The 27,990-nt window shown below is 57.1% G+C and overlaps 1 protein-coding gene and 1 long non-coding RNA gene across 2 annotated transcripts in view; one reads left to right on the forward strand and one right to left on the reverse strand.

The window, feature by feature from the left end:
• On the reverse strand, positions 1-9,152 carry LOC112646804 (uncharacterized). The gene is made up of 3 exons (XR_003127908.3): positions 7,069-9,152; positions 3,911-4,022; positions 1-2,679 (listed from the first exon to the last, which is right to left on the reverse strand). It is a non-coding gene; the product is annotated as an uncharacterized LOC112646804 (long non-coding RNA).
• Positions 9,153-9,312: 160 nt separating this feature from the next.
• SLC7A5 (solute carrier family 7 member 5) overlaps positions 9,313-27,990 on the forward strand; it is a 32,502-nt gene continuing 13,824 nt past the window's right edge. Inside the window, exons 1-2 of the mRNA XM_025427063.3 lie at positions 9,313-9,880; positions 21,845-21,970. Of these exons, the coding sequence (XP_025282848.3) occupies positions 9,328-9,880; positions 21,845-21,970 (679 nt within the window). The 5' untranslated portion in view covers positions 9,313-9,327. The remainder of the gene's footprint in view (positions 9,881-21,844; positions 21,971-27,990) is intronic.

Here is a 27,990-nt window from a genome sequence, read left to right on the forward strand (position 1 = left end):
ACTGAACCCCTCCTGCCAGCATGTACCAGTCAGTGAGCAAGACAGTAGGGATATGTCAGTGAACAAAACAAGAAAGCACACCGGGCCCAGCCCCCGCGGAGCGTGCATCCGTGGGAAGGCAGCACAGAGGCAGGGGATGTGAGAAGCAAGTGTGGAAGACACTAGAGTTGGACCAGGGCTCCAGAAAGTGCAGGGTGGAGGTAGGAAGTCGGATGCCCAGTCAGGGTGGGCCTCATGGAGGAGGTGACATCTGAGCAAAGATTTGCAGGAGGTGAAGAGGTGAGCCTTGCAAATCCTGAAGGATGGTTCTGGAAAGTTCTAGAGGAGCAGAGACCAGCATGTCTGGATGCTGTAAACAAGGGGCAAAGTAGCAGCTAGGGAGGGCAGAGATCCGATGGAGGGGACCAGACCCAGAGGGGCCTTGGGGGGGCATGCAAAGGTGCAGTTCATCCCCAAGGGGAGAGAGGAGAGGAACAGAGTGGGGCGCATGTCACACATGCTCCAGATGTATGCCTTGTGGTGACCCACGCCACAACGGGGGCAGGAAGCCCTGGATGCTGCAGATGTTCTTGCTCTGGCTTCCACCACCCTGGCTGTAAGAGCCAGAAAACGTGGGGTGTCGAGGGTATGGTCAAGGCAATGATACACAGCTCAGAGGACAGGGTTTGCTCAGCTGGCCTGGAAGTCGGGGGCAGAGGTCAAGGGGAGAAGGTGGAGGGACCCCCACCCCTTGCAGCTCCGACTGTGCCTCCATGGCCTCAAGGTGTGAGAGCAACACTTTCAATTGACTTTTCCCTTTTTCTACTCACTTCTACAATCTTGGAAGGGCCGAGGGCAGTGACATGGACGCATGTGTGCACCGCACTGCTGCATGGGGAGGGTGCAAATGTCTGAGGTGAGACTCCCAGCAGGCAGGTCCAGCCCCAGGGGCCCAACCTTCGGGAACTGGGGCGGCATTGGGGCCCAGCAGGCAGGGCCTCATCCTAAGGCCGCCTGAGTCCTCCTAAGCTGCTCTGGTGTGGGGGCCAGAAGCAGCCCAGACCCTCCTGCCACTGTCCATGTCCACTTGGCTGGGAGCAGCAATGGGAACAAGATGGCTCTCCTTGCCACTTCCTTCTTGTGGGCCTGAGCTGGCTGCTGGAGGCGGGCTAACCACTGGGAGTTACCTCCTCCCCCCATTGCACTCCACAATCAAGGAAAATTCAGGGTGTGTGATGGCCTGGAGGTGGCCAGTCTAAGGAGGGTGGAGACCCTGCAAGCTCACATCTGTGTCCCCAGCAGGACCTCCCTGCCCACACAGGGCAGCACAGCCTCCGTCCATCTGTCCCTCCTTCTACCAGAAGATGATTCTGCATGGAACTGCTCTCCCAGCTGCTGGCACCGTTGGTGTCCACAGGGAAGGCCAGCCCCCGCAGAGCTGGGCCCATGGGGACCGATGGGGGCTCCGTGAGTCAAGGACCCCGTGGGGATGCCATGTGGACGGGTTAGGGCTGGATCTCCCTACACCCTTGACAGACTAGCATGACCGACCAGGTCAGAGAGGGGGCCCATGCACAGGTGCCCACCCTTTCTAAAATATTTCAGAAACCAAGAAGGACCCATCCGGCCTCTTCTGCCTCTGGTGTCAGCAGTGGTCCTCAGCCATCCTCATTATCACTGTGTCTGGTCTTCACAGGCTGGGACACCAGTCACACTGGGTCAGAGCCACCCTGCTCTATCACGATCACACCTTCCCATACCTCTGCAATAACCTATTTCCAAATGAGATCACATTCTGAGGTATTGGTGGGTAGGATTTCTGTCTATTGTTCCAGGAGGATATAACTCAACTGGTGTCAGTGAAAGAAGGTGGGGGGCCATGTCCCAAATGAGCCCGTGCAAGGACATGCAGGATAGATGCCCAACACTAGTTGCATATTATCCATGTGAAGAAATCAGACTAGGACCCAAATGTCCAGTCAGTGTTCTGACTTGTCAACCCAGGCCTTTGGGATAAACCCCCAAGAGAAGCCCAGAGTCCCAAACCCAGACTCCTTGGAGGGGGGGAAGACCTGAGTGGTTGGGTGGTCAAGGGTTTGGGGGATTAATTGTGCCAGAGACTGGTGGGGCTGTTGACACCAGCTGGTTATAGGCCATCAGGTTGCTGGCAAGTGTAAAGGGTCTCCTTTAATTGTCAGTGGTCACAGGAGGGGAGACACGTTGCAGCGAGCAAGAGAGGTGCATTTCCAGAGGCTCATCAGCTGCCTGACGTGGACATTCCTGCAGCTGAGACCACACCTGGACAAGGAGCTGTAGCCAGGCAAGTGACCACACCCAGACGAGTGACCACATCAGAAGATGCGTGAGTGTAGAACCACTTCTTTCCACGTTTCCTCTGACACACATTCCAGCCCAGCACATGCTGGGAAAGAATCAGAGTCTGGAGGCCCAGCACCCCAACAGCCGGTCCGCCGCAAGGCCCTGGAGGCACACCTTTCTAGTGAGACGCTGATCTTCTGATCTTCGCCGCCTCTGCTGCTCTGCGGGGATGCAGGATGCGGGGCTTCACCGTCGGCTCCTCCCACCCGGCCTGCTTCACAAAGAGAAACGGAATCTCCAAAGTTGGGTGCAGCATTAACCACAGTGGCAGAGGCCACATCTGAACCCAGGGCCCCCAAGTCCAGGCTGGCACTCTTTTCTCTTGTAGGTAAAAAAAATACATAACATAAAGTTGGCCATTAGCTAGTTTAAAGACAGTTCCGTGGCATTTAGCACATTCACATCGTCATGCAAGCAGCACGTCTATCTGCTTCCAGGACATTTCGTACCCCCAAAGAGCACCTCAATCAGCAGTCACTGCCATCCCCTGGCCCCCCCACAGCTGCAGTACCTTCTGTGTCTGTACATTTGCCTTCCCTGCACATCTCACACACACAGAACCGTACAAGCCCGCGAGCCTGCTGCTTTCCCTGAGCACGAGGCTTTCACCGTCCATGTGTTGGCGGCTGACATTTTCCCCATCTATCTGCTGACGGGTGGGCCCGAACTCATCCTCCCTGATCCCTGCTATGGCCTCCTGCGTGATCCTCAAGAGCAGGCGCTCTTTCCGAGCGCATCCACAGGGCCAAGCTCAGGAACAAAGCTGAGAAGTGACGTATGCATGAGCCCAGTGGCCGATGGGAAGACCGATGCCTGAAACACAGGCAAACTTTTTATTTTTTCACTGGGTTGTGCCCTAAATGAAAACCCAGCCCTATGATCTCTAACTTTGATGCTGTTACTCAGAAATTCCCCGGGGGCTTTGGATGCCATCTGGAGCTACAAAGACTGGGACCAGCTCCACATCTACAAACTTGAGAAAGTTGGGTGGCCTTGCTGAGCATTCCAATGAAGCCAAAAGGATTCTGGGAAGGGAGGTCAGGAGTTCTTTCCTCCTCGAGAGTGCGGGATGATTCCACCTGAGGACAACGGAGCTGCAGGCAGCCACCAGGAGCAGCAGAAATAATGCTGCCCATAAACTGGAAGTATCTGTGTGCTTGTCCGTCTGGCCTGGAGTGCAGGTGGTAGGGCTGCCCGTGTAAGAGGTAGAGTTAGTGTGGCCACAGAGGCCTAGCTAGCACCCAAGACCCACCTTGTGGTGGCTGAAGCTGGGGTTGGCCACTTACTGAACTCACTGGGCCTTATTTCTTTAGCCACACACAGGGCCTGGCGATGTTCAGAACTTAAATAACATACAACGTCTACAAGTCCTGGCCCGGGCCAGGCACTCAATATGTGGCCGCTGTGCACACACACATCCACTCAGAACCTCGTTTCAGATATTACTGAGGGCAGTCCTGCCTTTTCAAGCGTGTAGACAGGAAAAATGAACAGCTGAGCGCAACAAAAGCATGGCTTTTAAAAACAAATTTCCAGAAGAAAGGACACTTACCTTGTGAAAAGGACACAAATATTTCTCGTGGGATTGAGAATACACAGACCGGGCAGCTGCACAACGGGGGCAAGTTTCCACATCAATGTAGGATTTTTGGATCCGCTTTTTCCTGGGAAAAAGAATGAGTTCAAAAGGAGAGCAAGGATCTGATAGAAGTGTAAATGCCCAGGCCCACCCCGCTGTGCGTGCGACTGAAAGCACAACCCTGGAGCGGCAAGCAAACTCTCATGGCACTAGCTAAGGATCACCTAATTTCCTCTGCTTCCAACTTTCTGCGGGCTTGCCATCCCACTGCTGTGGCTTCGAAGCAGGCAGCATCGTAATGCAGGTTAACCTATCGGGGCGGGAAGCTACTGAGCTGCATTCTGGCACGCTGTGACCTGCTGTATACGCCTGATCTCATTTATACCCCCAAACAAGTGTTACTGCTTCCCCAGTTTTACAGATGTGTAAGCTGATCCCCTGGGGAATACCCAGGCACACCGCTGGAGGCTCCTTTTATTTATTTATTTTTTAAGATTTTATGTTTTATTTTTTATTTATTCATGAGAGAGAGAGAGAGAGAGAGAGAGAGGTAGAGACACAGGCTCAGGGAGAAGCAGGCTCCATGCCAGGAGCCCAATGCGGGACTCAATCCCGGGACTCCAGGATAGCGCCCTGGGTCAAAGGCAGGCGCCAAACCACTGAGCCACCCAGGGATCCCCTGGAGGCTCCTTTTAAAGCCAGGCCCCTGGCCACGCTGCATGCGGTGAAACAAGTGTCATCTGAGTCAGCTAAAAGCAGGGGCACCGATGAGTACCACCCAGGGTGCCAAGTAAGCATTTTAAACCCTGTAAACAAAGTGAGCCCCTTGTCCATCGGAGCAAAGATTCCGTCTGCAAGGCAGAAAATCACCCTACGTGTCTGTTTTGCAAGTTTTATTTACCCTGAAGGGACAATAGGCTGGCTTTCAGTGAAGCATACCTGGCGATGACTTTGCTGGGAATATTTGTGAAAGACACTGAATCCACTTCTGGTGATTGAAGATTTGTAAGGCCATTCAACTCTCCCTGGGCAAGGGGGCCAAACCTTTCCCAAGACCAAAAGCATCAGGAGTGTGCCCGCAAACCAGCAATTTGGAGATGAAGCCCGGTGAGTGGGAGAGAGACTTCCCATAGATTCCCACCTCCCCCACGGAGGAGTCGCAAGTCAGGCATGGCAGAGTGGCATGCAGCTGGATTTGCAAGGGAGCCAGAACTCGGAAGTTGCTCATGTGTGTGCCGTGGGAAGTTTTCTTTCAACCTGGTGCTCTGTGAAATGAGGCCTTTAAAAAAGATTGAGAACGTGAAGAAGTATATGCTTACTGTAGAAAGTTTAGAAACAACAGGGAAATATAAAGAAATTGTTGTTCATAACAACCCCCTGACCCCTACGCGTGCACGCCTGCCAGGAGATGGCTGCTGTCACCATGTCAGGGTTTAAATGATCAAATTAGCCATTTTGCAGACCCATCACCACTACTGGTGGCTACTACTTACGGAGTTGCTCTTCTGTAACGACACTGTTCTTAGTGCTCGATGTAGATTAGCTCATTTGTAGTAGGAGCTCTGATCCCCACTGGGAGCATGGGAAACCCAGGCCCAGGGAGGGGCCAGATTTGCCCAGCTCCCTGAGCTGGTGACCCAGCAGACGTGGGGCGTGGGGGTGAGCTCAGGAGCCTGAGCCCAAAGCGCAAGGATCACACTGCTGCTGTGAAATCCCCCACCCCCTCCCCACCCCCCAGGTTTGTGGAGATAGGATTGCAGGTATACTGTATTAGTTTCACGTGCACAGTGTAAGGAATCAACAAGTGTATAAACTGCAGAGTGACCGCACGGCAAATCTACCTCGCACCTGTCACCTCACATAGTTACCAGTCTTGTTAACTGCAGTTCCTCGCTGACCCCCATCTTTGCCAGTTTCTACCGCTCTGAGTTTGTGCCTTCTGACTCCCCTCGCCCATTCCCCCGCCCCTTCCCACTTCCCATTTCCTACACCCCTGCATCTTGCCACCAGGGCAGCTTTGGAGATGCCAAGAGCAGGCAGGAAGAGTATACAGAGTGGCTACAATCTTGGCCCAACGTCCAGTCAGTCTTCCAGCAGCCAGGGGGCTTGCAATGGGTTCTCTTCTCCCAGCATTGGCCCCAGTGCCTCTGAGACTCCAAACAGGACAGAGAGGCCACCCAAAAGGGATCATAATAACATGCAGCTCTGCCCTACCCAAGCACAGCGTATGCTTTCTTCAAGGCCAATCCTCCCTGTTCCAAGAGGCCCTGGGAAATGTTCCTCCCCAGAACAAGCAGTAGCCTTGAGGCCTGGTTACACCCTATACCTGAGAAACAGGAACTGCTCTTCTTCCAAAATGGCAGGTTCCCAGATCTCGAAAAAATAGAAGTGAAGCCTCAGTTTAGCCAGACCACATCAAGAGTCCCCCAAATGGGGCTTTGGAGAGTGTCATATCCCATCCTCCTCTTCAGTAAATCAAGACTAGATTGTGCCAGGAAAAGGCTTTCTTTCTTTCTTTCTTTTTTCTTTCTTTCTTCCTTTTTAAAAAGATTTTATGGGATCCCTGGGTGGCGCAGCGGTTTGGCGCCTGCCTTTGGCCCAGGGAGCGATCCTGGAGACCCGGGATCGAATCCCATATCAGGCTCCCAGTGCATGGAGCCTGCTTCTCCCTCTGCCTGTGTCTCTGCCTCTCTCTCTCTCTCTGTGTGACCATCATAAATAAATAAAAATTAAAAAAAAGTAAGATTTAAAAAAAATAAAATAAAATAAAAGATTTTATTTATTCATGAAAGACAGAGAGAGAGGCAGAGACACAAGCAGAGGGAGAAGCAGGCTCCCTATAGGGAGCCTGATATGAAACTCAATCCCAGGACCCCGGGATCACAACCTGAGCCGAAGGCAGATGCTCAACCGCTGAGCCACCCAGGCGTCCCAGAAAAAGTTGAGCCACCCAGACATCCCAGAAAAAGACTCCTTCACATCCTTATATTTAATGGTTCCCCTCTATTCCACCATGTGGTTAACAGCAACATCTACAAAAGCAAGTCTGTTGGATGTTTGGTTTATTTCCAATATTGGTGATTATGTTTTAAAGCTATAATAAACCACCGTGTAGCCAAAATATAGCTTACTCTTTACTTCCTTAGAGAAATTCCCAGAAGTGGAATTACTAGGTAGAGGGCACAGGGCTTTAAGGCTCTTGGCAGAAACTCCAGCCAACTTTCCTCTGTAGAAACGTTCCAGATATTTTCCCCACCAGCCTTCCTGAGAAAAAACAACACAGCTTTTAATAAATTAGCTCTTTAATCGGGCCACCAGTAGATGGCACTCTTTGCTAAGATTTTAGAGTCGGATTTCAGGGTGATGGACTTTAAGACCTTTCAACTTGCTAGAGAACTCTGAGACTCAAACACGTGGGAGCAGATTTGCAGGAGGAAATCACGGACGTTATCAAATGAAAACCAATCGGCAGTGTTGCATAACCGTGGGATCCTGGGATCCCAGAGGATCTTGAAAGCACTGCTGGGGTGTTATAACTCAACTTGCGAAGTCATGTCTCCTGCATCTTTTCAGGAGTCCTACAGGCAAGACACCAGTGCACCTGTGGGTCCCTCGGCCTCCCTTGTTAATTCTCATCCCCGGAAAGCTGAACCGGACCCGTCTGGTTCCTCCTGACCAGCTCTCCAGGTCCTGGCAGCACCACTGGCTTATCACAGCCGTAGTTTTGCAGTTCCACGTGTGATTATCGACCGGCTCTTTGGTTGTTGTTGGAGACCCGCCCCATCGTGTGCCTGGAGTCCAGTGCAGCGCCGGCCCAGGGGACAAATCCTGAAAGGCCTGCTATGTGGATGTAGGCGAGGTTATTTGGGACCTTGCCTTAGAGCTCGGCCACGTGATCGCCTTCCTAGAGAAACTCTAGCCCATTCGGACACGGTCAAGTTTTAGCTACTATGGGTGACAGAAACAGAAATTTAGCAACAGTCTAGAGATGAATAAACCACAGGAAGGAAGGTGACATAAGAGCTAGAAGTCCACACAGGCTCAGGGGTCCTCCAAGGACAAGTCCCAGCCCACTTACTGGTCAGACAAGCTGCATTGCCCAGCCTGCCCTGTTTCTCAGCTACAAAATGGCTCTAATCAGTCTGTGCACATTGTTGCCTCCACACAGCACCTGGGGCCTCACACGGGCTCAGTGAGTTTGCTGGGCCATTGGCCATCCGCGTTCAGGCCCGCCCACTCTGAAAGGACTGCAGGAAGAGCAAGAGCGGAGAGATTTTTATTTCCCCTAAGCCGCCACTTTACGGGTCTTGCCAGGGAACGTTTGTGTTGCGTGACCCTTCAGCTGCTGGGATTTCATTTAGTTATAACGCAGTGGATGTTCGGCCACCGTGTTGGGGGATCCGCTGGTGGTCCAGGGGAGGAAAGTCCAGGGTGATGCGCCCTGGCTAAACTCCCCAGGGATGATGGGACTCTGGTCTTTCCCTGTGCACATGTCAGCGTCATCAGCAAGTACTGGGGATCCTGTCCTGCTTCCAGGCCCAGGGTAAATGGTGACCTGGGACCTTGCAGCCATTTTCATCTTGAGGAAACAGAGTAAGGACGCTTCACCCTACAGTCTGCTTTTGAACTTGTGCTAGACTTGGGAGCAGGGTCCTCAGGGGGCTGCTCCCAGGAACCCCTGCCCCTTCAAGTCAATAGAATCGAGCTCCATTTCTGGTTTCCCAGAGTCTAGGTCGCTGCTTCTAAAGCTGCATGGCCTGAACTCTGCTCCTTGGCAGGGAGAGTCCCCTTAGGAACTCAGGCTGTGGCCTTGGCCCTTCCGTCTTCTGGGCGCTGCGCTCAGTGGTGCTGTGTGTAAGGAGCACCCCGGGCCCCGCCTGGACAGCTCCAGCTCCCCCGGGAGGGGCGGTTCTCCACGCGCTCCTAGTTCCCAGGTCTGCGACAGGCGTGGGCCGGGCCGGGGCGCCCATTACCGCGGCTCAGCGCGCCCCACCGGCCTGAGCGCCCGGGCAAGGGGCAGGCAGGAGCCAGGGGTTGGGCAGGCGGGCCCGGCCTCGCGGGGGCCTGGGGGGGCGCGCACACACCTCCTGTAGTCCCCCCGCCCCGCCAGCAGGTGTAAGTTGGCGCCACACCGCAGCAGGCGAGAGGAGACCTCGCGGAGCCAAACGGCGGGTACCCGCAGAGGCCGGGGGCGGGGCGTGGCCGGGCCGGGGGCGTGGCCGAGGCGGGGCGTGGCCGGGCCGGGGGCGGGGCCTGCGGCGGCGTATAAAGGCGCCGCGGCCGTACGGCCTGACGCAGCGGCCTGCAGCCGCGCGGGGAGCGGGTCCTCGCTGGGCGGCGGCGCGCGTGCGGAGGTGCGGCCCGGCGGGCGGGCGGGCGGGCGGCGCGGCATGGCAGGCACCGGCCCGAAGCGGCGCGCGTCCGCGGCCCCCGCGGCGGCCGAGGAGGAGGAGCGGCAGGCGCGGGAGCGGATGCTGGCGGGCAAGCGCGCGGACGGCGGGGACGGCGGGGACGGCGGGGACGGCGCGGAGGGCGTGACCCTGCAGCGGAGCATCACGCTCTTCAACGGCGTGGCCATCATCGTGGGCACCATCATCGGCTCGGGCATCTTCGTGACGCCCACCGGCGTGCTCAAGGAGGCGGGCTCGCCCGGGCTGGCGCTGGTCGTGTGGGCCGTGTGCGGGGTCTTCTCCATCGTGGGCGCGCTGTGCTACGCCGAGCTGGGGACCACCATCACCAAGTCGGGGGGCGACTACGCCTACATGCTCGAGGTGTACGGCTCGCTGCCCGCCTTCCTCAAGCTCTGGATCGAGCTGCTCATCATCCGGCCCTCCTCGCAGTACATCGTGGCGCTCGTCTTCGCCACCTACCTGCTCAAGCCGCTCTTCCCCACCTGCCCCGTGCCCGAGAGCGCCGCCAAGCTGGTGGCCTGCCTCTGCGTGCGTGAGTACCGGCCGGGGTGGGGGCGCGGGCGCGGGCGCGGGGGTCGGCGGGGCGGGGGCCCGAGCCGCCGGCGGCCGCCTCCCGGCGCGGCCCACGTGGCGCCCATTCATCGGCGGGCACCTCCTCTGGGGAGCCGGGCGGTGAGTCAGCAGGGTCCCTGCCCCAGTCCGGGGCGGGGGTGGGGGGTGCTCCACTTCCTCACCTTCTCCATTCACGTGTGGACGGGGAGGCTGAGCTCACATCCCCTGCCTTCTGGGAGCCTCCGTGCCGGTATGAAGAGCGCATTTCCTGCCTGAGAGTGCCAGTGCCCGACTGCTCAGACCGAAATTGTAGTTTAAAAAAAAAAAAAATCATTCATTTCTGGCCCTGGAAAAGGGCTTATCAGGGATCAACAGAGGCTGGCTGGTACAAAACCAATAGTGCCAGAATTCGGGGGTGCTCTTTTAGGCAGCGGTGTCAGAGTAAGTAGTAAAAGATGGGGTGCGGTTGGCTGCAGATTAAATTTGAGTGTTGGGGGCGGAGGGTGGGTTTCAGGGGGAGGTCCCACATTGTACTAAAAACAGCCCCCCGTCCTGTTGCTAGTGATGGGCATGGTCTGGGTGTGTTGGTGGATACCGTCCTGGTGAACTGTCTGTCAATGGTTTGCAAAAACAGTTTGCTTGTGGAATTTCAGGGGGAAAAAAAATCTTTTGTACCAAACGTCGTGTGATTTTCTTCTCTTTTTTGGCTGTTGGCACTGTTTACACCGACCCCTTGGCCAACCTCTAAGGACTCTTGCAAGATGGAAGTGTCCTGCTTTCAGAGCTGCCACCTGATGTGAGGATTTGCCTGAATGTTAATAGTGCATATAGGTCCAGAGCTAGCAGGGCTACATGTAGGGTTGGGGTCCCAGCCCAAAACTCAGGGACCATGTAGTTATTAGGAGTGGCTTCTGATCGGCAGTGCCTGCTGGTGCTGTGGGGATTTGGGCGTGTGTGGACCGAGCTTCCCACACGAGCCACATGGTAGTGTGGGGGCACACACACTTGATGAAGTGGTGAAAGTCAGTGCAGCTCTGCTTGACTGCCTCACATCACACGCTTTTCCGAGACCCTGAACAGAGCAGCCACGCCGGTGAAGGAGCATTATTTGCCTTTTTTGGGTCGGTCTCAGTGATGTGGATCTCAGCTTAAGAAAAAACATTTGTCCAAACCTAGGAGGTTGATCTGCTTTCTGGTGGGGCTTGGGGATGAGGGTTTTATGGGCCGACATGTTGAACTGAGAAAGGAAAAGCCCCTCTAAAGGGAAAATGACTCACTAGGATACTATTGTGTTATAATATGATTTAATGTTTGTGTCCAGTATGTAGTGAAACAGATAGTCTTTAAAGCCCTGTTCTTTAGTCTGTAAAAATAAGTTCCTTTTGGAGCGGTGGGGAAAAAAAAGTTCCTTGTTTAAACTTTGGGGTTTAAGTAGACAGATTGCAGGGGCACTGCAGTAAGTACAGCCTTCCCCCGCCCCCCCCCCCCGCCCCCATGTCACTGTGTCACTCCTGGGCCTGGCCAGGAGCATGTTGGCAGTACCCCTGCCAGTTTAAGTTGTGAATAAGGGTGAGGTTTTCCATGTGCTGATCAGCCTTTGTGGCTGTTTTTCCCTGAACCACCTTATGAGTGTGTGACGTGGGTTATGGGTGGCTTTCTCTGATGGAAAGATTTTCAGGTGCCGAAAGGGACTCGGTGTCTGCAAGGGTAAGCGCTTGCCTAGGGCCTCACTCTCTGGGGAACAGAGGCTGGTCCAAGGTTCACAGAACTCAGAGCTGTTCTGAACTGGGCACGGGGAGAGGTTATGATGCCCAGGGAGGTAGGCCCACACTTGTTGGGGTGCCTGAGAAGGCAGTGAGGAGCCACAGAAGAGTTTCCGAGTGTCCTCTAAGTATGGCACAAAAGCTGGCTTCTAGGATTTCTACTTAAGAGGAAGGGCATTCTACCCCCTCTCCTGGGAGCCCATCCCCACAATGGTACAGGCCCCGGGCCCCACAGCGCCCCATGGGAGGGCCTGGTGGCCCACGCCTTCCTGTGTCCAGTCACAGGGATGCTAGAGCAAAGTTCTCAATTGCTGGTTGGTCTTTTCAGTGCCCTGGACGCAACCCACCAGTTTCTGCTTCTTAAGAATTGGTGCTCTGAAACAGGTATGGTCCTGCTGGTAAAACAAATGGGAATGAAAGCCTTGTCCTTTTTTTTTTTTTTTTTTTTTAAGATTGTATTTATTTATTCATGAGAGAGACAGAGACATAGGCAGAGGGAGAAGCAGGCTCCCTGCAGGGAACCCGATGTGGGACTCGATCCCGGGACCCCAGGATCACGCCCTGAGCCAAAGGCAGACGCTCACCCACTGAGCCACCCAGGCATCCCAAAAGCCCTGTTCTTTGTCGGTCTGATGGCAATGAGGCTCTCGTGTTTCTCAGTCCACCAGGAAGATGCGAAAAACTTGCTCCGGGAATCTTGATGGCTGTATGGGACTGGGCATGGGATAGCTTACGTTATCGCTGAACAAAAACTTGGTAGCATTTGCTTGAAACTGATGATGCTGGCTTTTATTTGGGGGCAAAAGTCCCTCAGACTGGAATCAAGATTCTCGCCAGCCTCAGTGTATCCAACCTTCCTGGGCCAGCTTTCTCCATAAAATGGGTCCCGCGGTAGGAGCACACAGTGCCAGCTGGCCCAAGTCCAGAAACCTGCTTGGGTCCTTTATGTCAAGAGAGAGGCCCTTACAAGGGTCGGAAAGGGCCATGTCCCTCATGGTCACTCCCTATCCTAGACACAGAGGGGTCAGGCAGGTGGCTGCAGATGGCTGGGCGCCTGCCCTCCTGTCCCCTCTCCCTGTTGGGTGTGTGTGGGGTGCGACTGGGCCCACTGGGACAGTCACGGCTCAGACTAGCCAGGTGCTTGTAGAACTCGGGTTGTTCTGCTGGTGGCTCTGGGTCCCCTTCAGGGTGGAGGCCCTTTGTGGGGTCTGGAAAGCACATTCATCTGCCTTCTCATGGGAGACAGATGGGGTTGCCAAGGCTCCCCTCAAGTGGGTAGGACCCCACCATGCCCCTGGTTCGGGCAGATCCCTGTGTGGTGGGGGTGGAGGTTCCTCTGGGGACATATGACCTTAGATGCTTTCTACCTGCTGTCAGGTAGAGCCTGTGCTCTGCATGTGAACAGACCTGGGTTCTGCTCCCAGAAATTCGCGTGGACCTCTCAGCATAGTTTCCACATCCGTGAAGTGGGAATTGGTCACAGCTCTGCCTGGGTGACTGCGAGGACTCTCGACCACAATGTGCTTGAGGACATGGCACATGGGGGGCCCTGGCCACACAGTGGCTGCGATTTATTCTAAACGCCACCCTCTGCTGTTCACTTCTCACATCTTGAGCTGCTCTAGAACTTGTTCTTCTCTGGTTTAGCAAAAAGAAGGAGGGAGAGAGAATGGAGAGAGGGCAGGAACGAGCCACAGGCAAATGCCAGCGTCTCCCTCTGGGGCTGGGGTCTGAGCTGCGAAATGCCTGTCACACAAGAAGTCATCCCTTCCCGCCTCGGGGCAGGAGCTTGGCTGTCCTGTAGGTGAGGGGCACAGATCGGGGTGGCTTTGGCTGGTTGTGGGTTGGGGCCAGCCGATGTGAGGCTCAGTCCGATGTGAGGCTCAGTCCGTTGGGTGATGACCAGAGGGGGAGGGGAGGCCAGGGCTGTACCCTCCCCTGCCGAGTCTTTTCCATCAGCACCAGGTGGTCTTCTACTCCTAGGGGTGTGGGGCACTTGCACAATGTGTCCACCCCTGGGCCTCCTGGTTCAGGAAGTCTGAATGCCTGCCAGCCGCCAGGGCTGGGCCCCTCTCTGCACGAGGCAAAGGCTTCGGGTGTTTCCAAGTTGTTGGCGACCCCAGAGTCACAAGCTGTGAGCTAAGTGCAGACGACAGCCCACTCATTAGTACTGAAATCCAACTTTCCCAGCCAGACGAGAACGTGCTCTGGCCACCAGGCAGGTCACGCTGATCACAGGACTAGGGCTCAGGCCTGGGGCGACTTCACAAAAGCACGTGACCTCAAAGGAAACGGGACGTGCTGGGTGGGCATGTCTAACCCTTTTCTCCCTGGGTCACAGACCCTTGGTAATCCGATGGAATGTGCAGACTCGGCCCAGAAATGTGTGCCAGGCATATTAACTCCACAGTGTACATGGCCAAGGGGATCTCACACCCGCACCCCCCAAGGGTTGCAGAAGTGGATCTGGCGTCTCTCAGCTGGCGTGTGTGCCTGGACTCACACCTCTCCTCACGTGCTCCTGCCCCAGCCTTTGAAACTAGTGCTGTCATCCCTTTTCTATGGCCAGGGCAACTGAGGCAGTGGTGGGATGAGGGCCCGGAGTTGGGACTGTGCTTGCTGAACTGCCTATTGTCATCACACGTGTGGGGACTCATGGTTGCATCTTTGGCGGGAGTGGCCCATGCCAGGGTCCTGGGGTGTCCTGGACACGCCTGGATACCACATCCAGGCATCCCATCAGTCAAGGTAAGGAGACGTGGGGATCTGAGGTTTGTCCCATCCAAGACTTTTTGGGAAGAGTGTAGGCTTGTCCCCCGATGGGGGTGCCAGACCCCTTATGCACAGCTGGCTGGGGAGCCTTTTGTCTTTCCTTTTTCTTTCCATCTAGATCTTTACCTTGCAGAGGAGCTTCTGGGGCAGGGTAGGGCCACAGCTGCCTGCTGGCACACCCCTTCTGTGCCCAGGCTGACCTCCAGCTCCATTGGCCTTCTGTGACCCACAGCAGGTGCTGGGAACCAGGGGACTATGTGATTCTGCACCCCTAGGGTACGTGACCTGCCTGGGCCCTCTCTGGATTGCTGGCCTACAGTGCTGCCCAGAGAACACTTGTCCCCACCCCGGGCTTTAACCCGCTCACAGAACTACCCTGCCCTTTCCCGGACCACTGTCCAGTCCAACAGCTTTTTGGCTCCTGGCACATGGTGAATTCTTGCTTGGAGGATGGCTATCCCGGGAGGCCCTCCAGCGCCCGTGTGCCATAGGGAGGCATCTAACCCCCCCCCCCCCCCCGCCCCTGCCTGTCCCCGCACACCTCCCTCCCTGCAGGGCTGTTTTTGGGGCCACACCCGCCCTTCCCGCCATGTGAGGAATTGGCACCACCTCCCCTCTGGGCTCTTGGAGGGAGCACGGTATTCGCAACCTGATCTGTGCTCTAAGTTACCCTGACCTTGGTTGCTGGCCGACAACTGTCGCTGCTGAGACCAGCTGATTGTCTCTGATTGTCAGTTACTCAAAATGTAGCCGGTATAGGACTGAGGCACTGCAGGGAAACAGGGGCCTGAGGCCCACTGTGACCTTATGGCCAGCCTCGCGTGTCATCCATGCCGCGTCCCAGGGCTGGCATGGGATTCGGCCTTCAGCACAGCACAGACTCACATCCTGCAGGGGCCTGGGTGGGGCTCTGTCCCGGGCCTTGTCCCCAGCCCTCAGGTTCTGTAAGTCCCTGGGTCTGTGTGACTTTCAACGAGTCAGACAACTTCTCTGAGCTCCATTTACCCAACTAGCAGATGAGGATCTGAGACTGGATGCTCCACGGTTCCCTCAACCCGCAGGTACTGTGACCACAGCAGGTTTTCCTTCCTCCTTCTTCAGTAAAACTGCTGGAGGAGCAGAGGGAGTGGGGAGGGAGTCTCCGGGCCACAGGGGAGAGCCCGAAGCACCGAGTCTCCTGAGCAACAGCCTGGTCTGTCCTGAGCAGATCTTCACGCTTGGCAGTGACTGGTCGGTTTATCAGGAGCCCTTGGTGGGGTGCTGGACAGTGCATTCATGTGCTCATTCACTCCTCCAGCAGCTATGCGGAGGCCGGCTCAGACACCCTGAGTAACCTGCCCAGCATCACACAGCATGTCAGGACTCGAGGTGACTTCAGAGCCAAGGAGGGGGCTCACCCTCCAGTGTGTCCTGGCCGTTCTTGGGGCAGGTGGTCCCTGAGTCCTGCTCTCCAGGACTGGTGCCTCAGAAAAGCCTGATGAAGCAGACGCCACTCTGTGCGGGGTCTCCTGCTGCCCCAGGACTCGGGCGGCTGGCTGGTGGCTTTCCGAGCTGATGAAATCTACCCCTTGCTGGTGTGTTTGAATGTGTCAGCCCCTTGAATGTGAATGCCTCCAGGCCTGGTGAGCTCCGTGGTCACATTAAAGATGGGAAAAAATATGGAGACACATGTGCCAGGGCTGGTGGTGGGGAATTTGAAAATGTGACACTGGCCTACCAGTAATTTGCACAGAGAAGCAGTGAATCCACAAGACTGGGGGCAGGGGGCTCGAGAGCCAGTGTTCCTGCTCGGCCTCTCCCACAGGCAGTGACCTCTTGGCTGAGGGAGCCTTGGGCCCTGTCTGTACAACTTCCTGCCCCTGGGTGGGTCTGGAGCAGGGCCGTCGACCTGACCTGGCTCCGTGTTCTAACACGTTCCAGGGGGGAGGTTGGCCTTGTCAGGTGCTCTGGGGTACCGTCAGGTCATGGACATTTGTTGCCTTGCAGCCAGCAAAGGTGAAGTCACCCTCCGGTTCTCCAAATGGGCTCTCTGGGCCAGCAGCACGGGTGTCCCTGGGGGCAGTTAGGAATGCAGACGCTCAGGCCCCACCCAGGCCTGCCAATCAGAAGCTATGGGGTGGGGCCCCACCAACGGTCCTGCAAGGCCCTCAGGGACTCTGGAATGCCAGGGAGTGTGAGATCCTATCTGTTCCTGGAATGGTGTGCTCGGTGGGGGAGGCCCAGATGATCATGGCTGTCTGGCTGCCTGTGCGGAGGGGGCTCATGGTGAGCCCAGAGGACCTCCAGGGGCAGGAAGGTGGTGCTGATGACTGGGCACCCACACTCTCCGGGCCCCTGCGTGTGCTGGGTGGGTTTGCATAAGGAGGGGGAAGGCAGGACAAGATCCTGCGGAGCAGCCAAGCACCCCCCCGTTGGTGGCTGCCCTGCCAGCTGCCTGGGCCGTGCCAGCCTCTGCTCGGTGCCTGAGCAAGCCCACAGCCCCTGGCTGCTGCCCTAGGAGCCTGCCCACCTGCCACCAAGGCTTTGGGTCTAAACATAGAGTGAGCGCTGTGATGTTGACCTGGGGCAGCGTGGGGGACAGGCTCCAGGTCGGCAGGCTGCCTGGTTGCCTGGGCCTGGGTCTTGGGTCCGCTTGGACCCCGCTTAGGTCACAGCCATCAGCTGGCATTGCTTTCTGGGGGACCAGGCTGGCGGAGCCTCCTGGAATCGTGCTGCTGGGGGGCCACTTCCTCGCCCTGCTGGCGAAGCTCTAGGTCAGACAGCACTCATTTGCCTGTTGTTGCCATCTCAGCCCCATCTGGCCATCTTCTGCCCCATGTGAGGTGGCATCGCTCACACGCCCGATTGTCTTTGCCCTAAAATCATACGCAGAAAGCACCCTTTTTAGAGAGACCCATTCCAGTGGCTCCTAAGCAGGACTCTGGCAGTGAGGTTCTAGGCCTGGGGTCTCTGACCCTTGGGCTCTTCCATCAGGGTGGGGGTGGCAAGGTGGACAGTCCCTGCAGAGCCTTGGGATGGGGTGGGCTCCATCACTGCAGCCCCCTGGGAGGGGGGCATTGGACTGATTTCCGGACCAGTAAGAACCAGCCAGCACCTGGATGCTGTGTGTTGGGTGGTTCTGTCGGGCTTACTTGTGACCTTTCCCCTGGTGTGCTTGACCTCAAGTCAGCGGAGAGGGTAGGGTCAGCCTTCCACCCAGGCTGTGCCGAAGGCACTGAATGATAGAGTGAGTCTGTGTCAGGTACTCGTGCACTGCTCTTGTTATCAAGATCCTTGCTGATTTGGGTACCAGCATCCACAAAGTCCTGAGGAAGCACAGCCCTGGTTACAGGGTCCGATACGTCCGTCAGCATTTCACCCTCACTTGGTGTGGTTTTTGTGTTTTGTTTTGGTACTTTTAAATGAAAACAGGCTCCCCTTGCCTGTCAGCCCTGCCCCCATGGGTGAGTACATTCAACACGAGGCTGCTGTCTGGGAGAAGTCCGGTCTGTGGTGGATGATTGGGGTACCTGGCAGTGCTCGGGGGTGAGAGATCAGGTGCGGCCAGGCCAGGGAGGGAGCCTTTGAGTCCTGTTCAGAAAACTGCCTTCCCAGAGGCAGAGGCCAGGGCTCAGAAGTGGCTGGTGCCCCGTGTGCCGGTGTTGAGTGTGCCCTCCCTGCTCAGCACCTTGCTCTGTGCCCTGCTGTGCCCTTGTGAAGTCTGCAGCATGGGGGCCCTGCCTGGGATGGGGAAGCCACTGTGAGGGGTGTCCTGAGTCACGTACGTCAAGCACCACCCGTGGCAGCACCGCCGGGCACCCCACGCTTGGGGCTGGGGAAGGCATCTTGTCAAGGTCCACACCATGGTGGTGGGTGTTGCTGAGGCTACCCAGGGTGCTCCTCTAGCTGCGAGGTGTTCCAGGTCACAGCAGGATGGGGATGGGACACACACAAACCTAAAGGGCAGTGAGGCAAGCCCCGGGCCAGCCTGCCCCTGTGGTCCGCAGGCAGCCCAGCGCCAGCTTATCGACCTGGCCCCAGCTGTCACCACATGGGAGCACAGTGAGCTTATCTGGGGGTGCCAGTGTGGGGAGCCTTCCCAACAGCACCTCTGCCTCTGTCAGCCAGAGGGCCCGTGCCCTGCTGTTACCTGTCCACCCCACTCATGCAGCACAGGAGCTTTCTCCTTGTCCCTAGGGCGTGGAGGGCCCATGACAACACCGCTCGCCCTCAGCACCACCTGTCCTTACCCTCAGGATGCCAGTGTCCCCATCAGAAACAAGAGAGAGCCTCCCCTCCTGAAGGCATCTTGTCAAGGTCTGGGAGCTGCAGGCCAGGCAGCCAAGATGCACAACCAGCTTCTGCTGAGGCCAGAAGACAGTGGGCTCCTGATGAATGCATTTATTTACTTAAGATTATATTTCAATTTGAAACTTTTTGAGAAAGGAATACCGTGGAGGATACTAAAGCGTTTGTTTATTCATTGGCCAAAGTCAGTGAACATTAAAGTTTCATCAAATGTTTCAGTTCTTCTTTTTATAAAAGAAATAGAGTGTTACAGGGTCCTCCCCCGCTTGTTCCGTGGCCGGGTCCCCGCCCCACCTTGCCTGTCTGTGACTTGGTTATTTTGAATGTGTCGCAGCTGCGTCAGAGTGAACAGAGGCTCCCTGCCACCTGCTGGGCAGGGCCCAGGGTGCTTTAAGGGGAACGGCGGGTCAGGTCTGGGCATGGGTGGGGTGTGCACCACTTGTTGGACGGCAGTGGTGTGGAAAAGGAGGGACCCTGGGCCTCTGTCCTGGCCCACGACCACTAGGACGAGCGCAGCATTTGTGGGCACCACAGTAGGACAGACCATGCGCTGGGGGCTCTGGGCAAGCTTGCTCCCCTTCCAGGAACCTGAATTGTCCTCTGTGAAATGGGAGAAGGGGTGGAAAGACCCCAGAGGAGCACGTGGACTGGAGGTGGCAGGCAGAGCTGGCTGTGCAGGGCTGACAGTGCTGTTCCTGGAGCCTGTGGCAGTGGCAGTGGCAGTGGCAGCGGCAGCAGCAGCAGCAGCGTGCCGCCAGGAGACCAGCCTGCCGGAAGCCGCGTTGGGCAGAGTGGCCAGCAGGCGGGGCGGGGGAGAGCTGCCTCCCAGCGCACAGGCAACGCCTCCCCCGCCGCCCTGCCTCCCTGAGGCATGAATGGGGGACTGATGCAATGAGCAGGCCTCTTGCCAGAGGCGCATCTGCGTCCAGAGTGCTAGCCACCTGTGCCTGGTGAGGAAGGGCCAGAGGCATCTGTGCCCCTGTGGGCGGGCTCACCCATAAGGAAGTTTGAGGCTGTCCCAGAAAGCCCCCAGCCTCGCCCTCTTGCTGTGCTGCAGCTCCTTGGGATTGGGTGGCAGGAAGGAACAGGCCCCCCGAGGCCCTTCCATCCCGATCCCAGCCACACGGCAGGTTGGACCAGTAGCACTGGACTGCAAGCATTCCCCTGGAAGCCTAGGAAGAGGAATTCTGCTACTTCTCCTCTGCCTGCCCTCCACTGCGATCACTGTGGGGATGTCAGAGGGACCCCAGAGGCCTCCATCTCAGTCCAGGGTCTGCCCCTAACACCCTGGGACAGGGGGCCACTCTGAGCCTCCGTTTTCTCTTCTGTGCCGAGAGTGGCAGTGCTGACATGGTTTATACAGGACAGCCATGTCGCCGTTGGTTCTGAGGGCCTGGACTGAGCATGTGCCCCCTCCCTGGGGGCCACACAGTGACGGTCCCCGTGCTGTTTGCCCTGCGCGCACATCAGCCCCTCATCTGAGCCTTTCCTGGCCAGGCTTGCTCCTATTTCTGGAGCCCCACCTACCCAAGGCAGCTCATTTACTGCACGCCTGGCAGGTGCATATCACAGGCTTGGAGCCCCAGGGGCGCAGCCGGGGTCCAGGCAGCCCGGGTCCAGGCGGGCCATGTGCTGTCACTCCCACTGCAGGGAACCCCTGAGTATTTCACCTCTGGCGTGGCAGCTGGAAGCCACTACTTTCAGGGCAGAATGCAGTCGTGGTCAGCCGTTGCATCAGCCAGAGCCCGGAGCCGCCGGGGAGCATGGCAGCGGGGGAGGGGTGCTGTTAAGGTGTCAGTCTGTTTCCTGGAGCAATAAGCAGGTGGCAGGGTGAGCACTCTGGGAGACTTCCTGCTTCGCTTCTACCTGCCTCTCCTACTGCCGGGTCTTAACCAGTTCATCAGTGCAGATTGATTTCTTTGGGTCTTACTCCTCAAATTGTAAAATTACATTTATTTAGGTGGGGAAAGAAGCCACCTGGCGTCTGCCGGTCCTGGGTCCGTTCTGCGTGAAAAGAGAAGAGACGTGCAGACTTTCCCAGTTTCTTATGTTAAGGGTGGCCCTTGGAGAAGTGGCAGGTGTGGGGGGCCCGTGGACAGGTCCTTCCCAGGTCCACAGCCTGCCGGTTAGGGTCAGTCCCAGCCTCCCAGAAAGGCAGGTTTCCTGGTGTGAGCACTCCCCTGATGGCGGGCACCTGCCTTCCAGCAGCAGAGAGCACCTGAGAGCGCTCCAGGCAGAAACAGTGAATGGAAGGTCTGGGTGTCACGTACCTGTTGCCTTTGCTTTTGTACAGAATTGCTTCACTGTAAGTGGCTGTGACAGTCCCTGCTCACCTGACACATCAGCATATGGATGGCTCTGCTCTGGCTCAGGGCCTGGGGGTTTCACGGGGGGCCTGCCTGTGCGTGTCCGGGCATGTGTGGAGCTCGGCTTAGTGGCCCACTGTGCCCCCTTGCACCCCCAGCCCCATGTCCACCCCCCTCCACCCCCCCGTCTGTGATTGGTTGGTAGCATTTGCTGTTCAAACAGCCCTGGGATTGGAGCTGGCCCAGGGAGCTGGCCTGTTGTCCTGTACCTGCTGGGCCCACCTCACCCCCACCCTGGGCTCCGCCTCCCCTGCAGTCCCAGTTTCATGTGTCACGATTGCCCCCACGGTACCCCCTCTTGGCTCATGGAATGGGTTCATGCTACACAGTACCTTCCTCACCGGTCTCCCCTGTGGGACTCTAGAAGGTTCTCTGTACTGAAAGGAACCTGGTGGGCTGTGTGGACAGCTAAGCTGTGCTGAAATGGTGAGAGGTGCCCGCCTGGTGAGCACAGCTCTGTCCAGTGGCTCTGAGGTGCAGCAGGTGGGGTAGGGGTGGGGCAGGACGTGGCTGGGGTCAGTGGGAGGCTCACATTCCTTCACTAAAACTCTTCATAGCAGCCAGGGGCATGTGGGATCATAGCTTTTTTGAGCCAAGAAGTGTGGTTCTCAGCCTCTGACCTTGAGCATGGAGAGCCATCGGTTATAGCAGAACAAGGCCCAGAAGGGAGAGCCACTAGGGGGGCTGCCCCCCGCCAGACTGCCCGCATACCCTGTGGCCCGTCCCACGGAGCTTACTGCTGCCCTCTCTCCACAGTGCTGCTCACGGCCGTGAACTGTTACAGCGTGAAGGCCGCCACCCGGGTCCAGGATGCCTTCGCTGCCGCCAAGCTCCTGGCACTGGCCTTGATCATTCTGCTTGGCTTCATCCAGATCGGGAAGGGTGAGTGCAAGCTCTGGGCGCCCTGACAGGTGTCCTGTGCAGCCCTGCTGGGCTGGGGGAGGCAGGTGGTCCCCGTGCCCCATTGCCCCTGGCCAAAAGTCTGCCGTGCCAGCAGGCGGGGTTTCACACAAGCCAGTGACACTGTCCGGTGAGAGGTGCTGACATCACAGAGGCTAAACATCACCCAGAAATTTAAATCCCACCCTGTCCCCAACAAACGCCACTCCTACCCACACAGGAGGGCAGGGGTAGGATGGTGACACGGCGGTTCACAGAGGGACCTCAGGGCTGCATCCTGCACATGGAGAGCAAGGCAGGATGGGACTGTTCCCGAGGCAGATCTCACACATGGGAACACAAATCTCAGTGCCTGTTGGGCGAAGTGTGGCCGTCCCTGGGGAGGATGGAGGATATCCCAGCCCCAGCATTGGGCCATGCTGACCCTTCCCCCATGGTCCACCACTTTGTCTTATCTGTGTGGGTCACCCATGCTGTGGCACTTGGTGGCAGCACGTCCTCTCGGTGCTGGGAATGGAAGTATGGTTTCTCCAGCAGGGTGGGCGTCTGCTTGGCCTTCACAGACCAGCGATCCCACGGGGGCTGGCACCAGGCGACCTTCTGAGGGCCCCTTCACAGAGGGTCACCATGAGGATGCGCAGCCATGTGTGTGGGGGGGACATGCAGAGGCACGGCCTCGTTCTGTGTCCCTGAGTGCTCTCAGAGCCCTGGGGTATGGGAAGGCTACATACTTTCCCATATCCTGTGCCCCCAGCTCTGCAGTGGTGCCACTAGCTGCTTCACCCTGTTTCAGAGGCAGCTCAGAGCAGCTCCTGTGGAAAGAGCCAGGACATGGGCTGGGTCTGCATCCTCCAAGATCCCCTGCCAACACAGGGCTGTGTGCCCCTCTTGTGCTGGGGACCCCACACGGCCTCTGTGGGCATCCTCACCCCAGCCACCCTCTTCCCGTGCTTCAGTGCTGGCTTGCTATGAATTGAGTGGGCGCAAAACCCGTGATGGCCTGTATCTGCGGTGTCCTCCAGGCGTCTGCCTCTGATACCCAGAAATCTGCTCTGTGGTTCCAGGCTCTCTCCTCCCTTTGCTGTAATGGCCATGCGGGGCCCCACACTTTGTATGAACCCAGCATCCACAGGCTGTGGGCCTCAATGGGGGGGTATTCATGATGCAGGAACATACAGGCCCACTGGGCGGGAGAGAAGCCCACTTGCCGGTCTACACTGACCTAGTAACATGGAAGCAAGAATCCAGATAACTCGGGCAGACGGGCTCTGTTGATTATTTAAACATGTGAAGCTTTGGCTCTGGCACCTAACGAGAACCCAGCACCCATGAGCCATGATCGTCATCAGCATCGAGGGGAGAGTTCCACCTGATTTCCAGACCACTTTCCGTGGCAGGTAGGTCACTGCTTCAGGAGCTGACCTTCAGCCTGGGAGCATGTTAGATTACTTTCCTGCCCTGGGTGAGCTGACCCTAGGGCTAAGAGGGGTGGGATCTGGCCTGAGTCTGTGCCTTTGTTGCTCCGGATGCTTCCCCAGCACCCAAAGTGCCTTTCTACGGCTCCAGGGTCCAGTGTCCTCTGGAGACAAGACTTTGTCTTCCTGCTTATCTCTCGAGTCTTGAGGACCCTGGTCAGGCTAAGTAACCCTGCAGCGCCATGAAGAGGTTGGCCGGGCAGGACCTGGCGGACAAGACTGTGCAGCCAGGAAGCGTGTCATCTGATAGAAGGTTTGCTTGCGAAGGTATTTGCTCGGGCAGTACGATTAGCTACAGGCTGATGAGGAATGTGCAGGGGGTGACCTGACTTTTGTAAAAACAAATTTTGCTGGGGATAGCAAAGAGCTTTTGTTCAACTAGAATACCTAATATGTTTATCATTCTGTTGCTGTCGAAAACATCCTCCCCTGAAGCAGTTCTTCTCTGAACATGGGATATGGCTCCTGGTTTTCTTGGGGAGATTTGTATTGATCTCAGATGAATGCCTTCCCTTCTGGGGACACACCGTGGACCTCCTTCCCCAATAGAATCTGTGGTCTGACTCTTCTCCCCTTGGGCAGCTGCCCATTGCTGTATCCCTGGGGCAGGAGGGCCCGGACCCTTGGGATGGGGGTGCGGCTCAGTGCTGCTCAGATTACCCTCTGACTATGCCACATCATTGCACAGACCCTGGCTGCCCCGCTCCACCTGGCACTGAGGGGGTAGGTCTTCCTCCCCCACCGAGCACCCGTGGGCCCCGAGGGCTGCAGGGGGGTTTGAGCCCAGCTGGCCATCAGTCAGCCACTGGGCCTCTGCTGGGCTCATTCCCTTGAGACCCATGAGCAATCTGCATTTGTCCTTCCCACAATCTTTCACCAGAACCTTCTGAGGCCCTGAGTGTGATGCTACACTCAGCCCCAACTAGGACTTGGCCTTGTTGGCCAGAGCTCAGCTGTGGGGTGGGGATACCAGACGGCACATGAACAGGAGAATTTCAGACAGGCGGATGGGGCGCCAGCCCAGACCAGGACTTGAGGTGGGAGGGAGCAGCTCGATGAAGGCACAGAGTCGGGGACAAAGGGACTGCTCTGCATGGCCCTAGGCTGGGATCTTGATGTGGGAGCAGCTCAGCAGCCCTGTGGCTGGGGGTAGGGGTGCCCACAGTGTCGGGCATGCAGGCCTGGCGCCATGTGAGGTGTTTAGATTTGCTCCCAGCATTTTCGGAAAGGGAGACAGAGCTCAGGTCAGCATTTCAGATCTGTGGGTGGGGTGGCTGGGCCAAGGAGGCTGCAGACAAGCAGGCAGAGAGAGTGGGAGGCTTGTACTTGCCAGCTGCCTCGCCCTGCTTTGTCCCTTTACATCTGTCACCTCTTTACTTAGGATATCCCACAGGGGCCACAGCCTATGGTCAGGCTGTTCCCAAGACCAGAGATGGGAGTGGGGTGTGGAAGGTGCGTCCCTCTGCCTAGGTCTTTGCCAGAGGACACACAATGGCACCCTTGTGCCTTTGCTTCGCTGCAGCATCGGTGGGAGAGTGGTTACAGTGTGGACTGCCCAGTTGTACAGATAAAAACGGCCTCTAGAGCGCTTCCTTCCTCCCACACTGCGTCTCAGCAGGATATCCTCTGCGGAAGGAGGCCGTGGGAGGCCAGGTCTCTGTGCATCAAGCAGTCCTGCCCCCCAGGTCCCTGCCCCCAAGCCATGCACAGCTCCCATGAGCTCACCCTGTTGCTGGGACATTGGCCCCAATCGCCAGGAGACATGCGTGTGGTTTGCACTGCAAGAGGAGGCTCCTGAACCCCCTGTTGATTATCTCCTATGTCCCAAAGTGACAGGGTCATCTCAGAATTGGGGGAGCACAGGAGACAGCCCAACAGGAAGGGGCAAGCCCTTACAGCAGGCAGCCCTGTGAAGTGGACTCCCTGAGGGAGGGGACAGGCATCTTAGGTCTCCCCTTGCAGAGGACTTCAGAGCCCATTTCACAGGGGCTTGGGGTCATGTTGGGACTGCAGGGTGCTCTAGCAGGGGGCCATGTAGGGCCAGGATTTGGTTCTCCACACTGGTCACCTGTGTCCCAGGAGCAGGGATGGGGCCGTGGGGTAGGGTAGGGTCGTCACCTGGTGGCTGGTGTCCCGTGGCCTATCTGCTCCTCACTGAGTGTCCATCCAGAGCAGCAGATCACAGGGCCACCGTGGGAAGACATCGAGGCAGGTTTGGTTGTTTCTTCCCCTGGATGTTCTTTGGTAATTTTTTTTAAAGATTTATTTGAGAAAGAGAAAATGTGAGCAGGGGAAGGAGCAGAGGGAGAGGGAGAGAGCATCCCAAGCAGACTCCCCCCACCCCCCACCCCCCGCCGCCCAAGCACGGAGCCTGATGAGGGGGAGCTCCATTCCACCACCCTGAGACCATGACCTGAGCCAAGATCACGAGTCAGATACTCAACTGCCTGAACCATCCAGGCGCCTCTGTTCTTTGATAATTTTTAATTGAAGCTTTTTTGTTGGGCCTGTGCACGCCTCTGCACTAATTCAGCATCCAGAATCATAACAGATTTGAGATCACATGCTTTGCTTGTGCTGCCCTGCGGCATGAAATCAGTCAGGAGAGTTGGGCTCTTTCCCACTGCGGCCCTCGGCTCAGCCCTGCAGCCAGCCAGGCGGACGGAAGTGCAGGGGGAATGGTGGGTGGTGGCCAGAGCCCTGCACTGGGCACGGTTAGGTCTCAGGGGTCTCCTGTAGCCTTCCCGGGGAGAGAAGGCCCTTTCCAATTGAATTGGAGGTTTGCTGGCTTCCATGGGGCCAGCTCCTCCAGGGACAGGTGTTGGACAGGTGAGCATGCACTGACCTCCCATCAACCTCCCCAAACCCAGATTCTTGCCCCATTACCATTGGCAGACATCAGGCAGAGCCAGAGGACGGGCAGCGAGCAGACACCTAGTGTTCAACCCGGGGTAGGCAGATGGGAAAGAGGAGCATCCTCTCCGAGGACAGAACCAGACACCCGTCGCCATACTGGCTGCCCAAGCCTGTTAGAGCACCAGTCACACAGAGCTCACTCGCCAGGTGGGACTCAGAGCCCCAAAGCCTGTGGTCCCACACATGACAGCCCATTCTACAGAGCAGGAGCCTGAGGCCAAACACCTCCTCCCTTGGCTGGTGATTGCAAAGCAGGATCCAGGCCACACCTTGTCCTGGCCACATCCACACACAGTGGAAACCACGAAGTCTGACCTGGTGAGTGAGGCCCAGGGGTCCGTCTGCAAACAATGTCCTGTTGTATCCTCATGGTTCTGGGGGACGAAAGTCCAATGTCAGGGCTGTACTCCTCTGAAATTCGTTGGGGGATCTCTCCTTGTCAGCCCAGCTCCTGATGGTCCCCGAGCTTGTGCTGCACCTCTCGGACCTCTCTGGCTCATCCCTGTGGCCCCTTCCTATATCCTGTAAGGACAGTCGTGGGCTTCAGGGCCCTCTCCTCATCTGTGATCTCATCTCCACATCCTGACGTTAACTCCATCTTCAAAGACCTGTTTCCAAACCAGGCCACATTCAGAGGTTCCAGGTTGACACGAGTTCTTGGGGGGACCCTGTTCACATCTCATGACATAAATGAGTGTCCCATGGAACCCCAGAGGGATAGAGTGGGACCAGAAGCAGAAGGTTCCAGCATGGTGGATATTCCCCCGTTGGGGCTGACTTTCTCACAGTGTTCCTGTCCCAGGAGGGGTGCCCCAGGGCTGCTCTGGCTATGGGAAAGCAGTGGGTGGGTTGGGGCCTCGCCAGCCCCAAGGTTCTGGGATTTGCTGCTGCTGCCTCTACCGCCCGTCTCCAGATCGGGACGTTGACAGGCTCCAGGGGCCCTGGAGAAGCCCTGATGAGCATCAGACCAGGCCTTTCCCCCATGTAGAGAGGCCAGGCAGGCCCTGTGGGGAGCATTGGTCCAGTCAGCAGCCATGGGGCTGGCACGCTCCCTGGGCGGGAAGAAGGCCCACTCCTGTCCCCACGTGCTCGGAGCTGCTGGACACCCGTTGATGGTTCCTGGGGCTGTGTCTGGGTGACACAGGAATTTGGGCTGGCTTCCCCGAGACTGTCCTCTGGGGCCTTGGAGCATTCCCACCCCAATTACCCCAGTTCTCAAAAGGGGTCCCAGTGGGCGGGAGGCAGGCCCTGCTGTGACATTGCAGTTTGCCAACAGGCCCAGCATCTGGTTGTGCACTGGCATTCCCTTTCCCGCGGCCCTTCTGGGAGAGTACTGTCAGTGGCTGCATTCTAGGGCTGGAAGAGGCAGACTTGAAGGTACGGGGGCTACGGGGCACTTGCCTGCAATGCAGGTGAGCAGAGGGTCGGAACCCACCCTGAGCTGACCTCCCTTCTCTTTGGACAGCAGGTTAGAGGTAGCTTTGAGGTCTGCATAGAAGCCCCAGACAAGGGGTGATGGCACAGGGGACTCCGTTAAACTGTGGGGTCCTGAGGTGCTTATCCCCCACTCTTGAAGCCAGCAGGAGGACCTGAACTTCTCTCTGCCCATCA

The sequence above is a fragment of the Canis lupus genome, chromosome 5 (genome assembly GCF_003254725.2).
Source record: "Canis lupus dingo isolate Sandy chromosome 5, ASM325472v2, whole genome shotgun sequence".
NCBI lineage: Eukaryota > Metazoa > Chordata > Mammalia > Carnivora > Canidae > Canis > Canis lupus.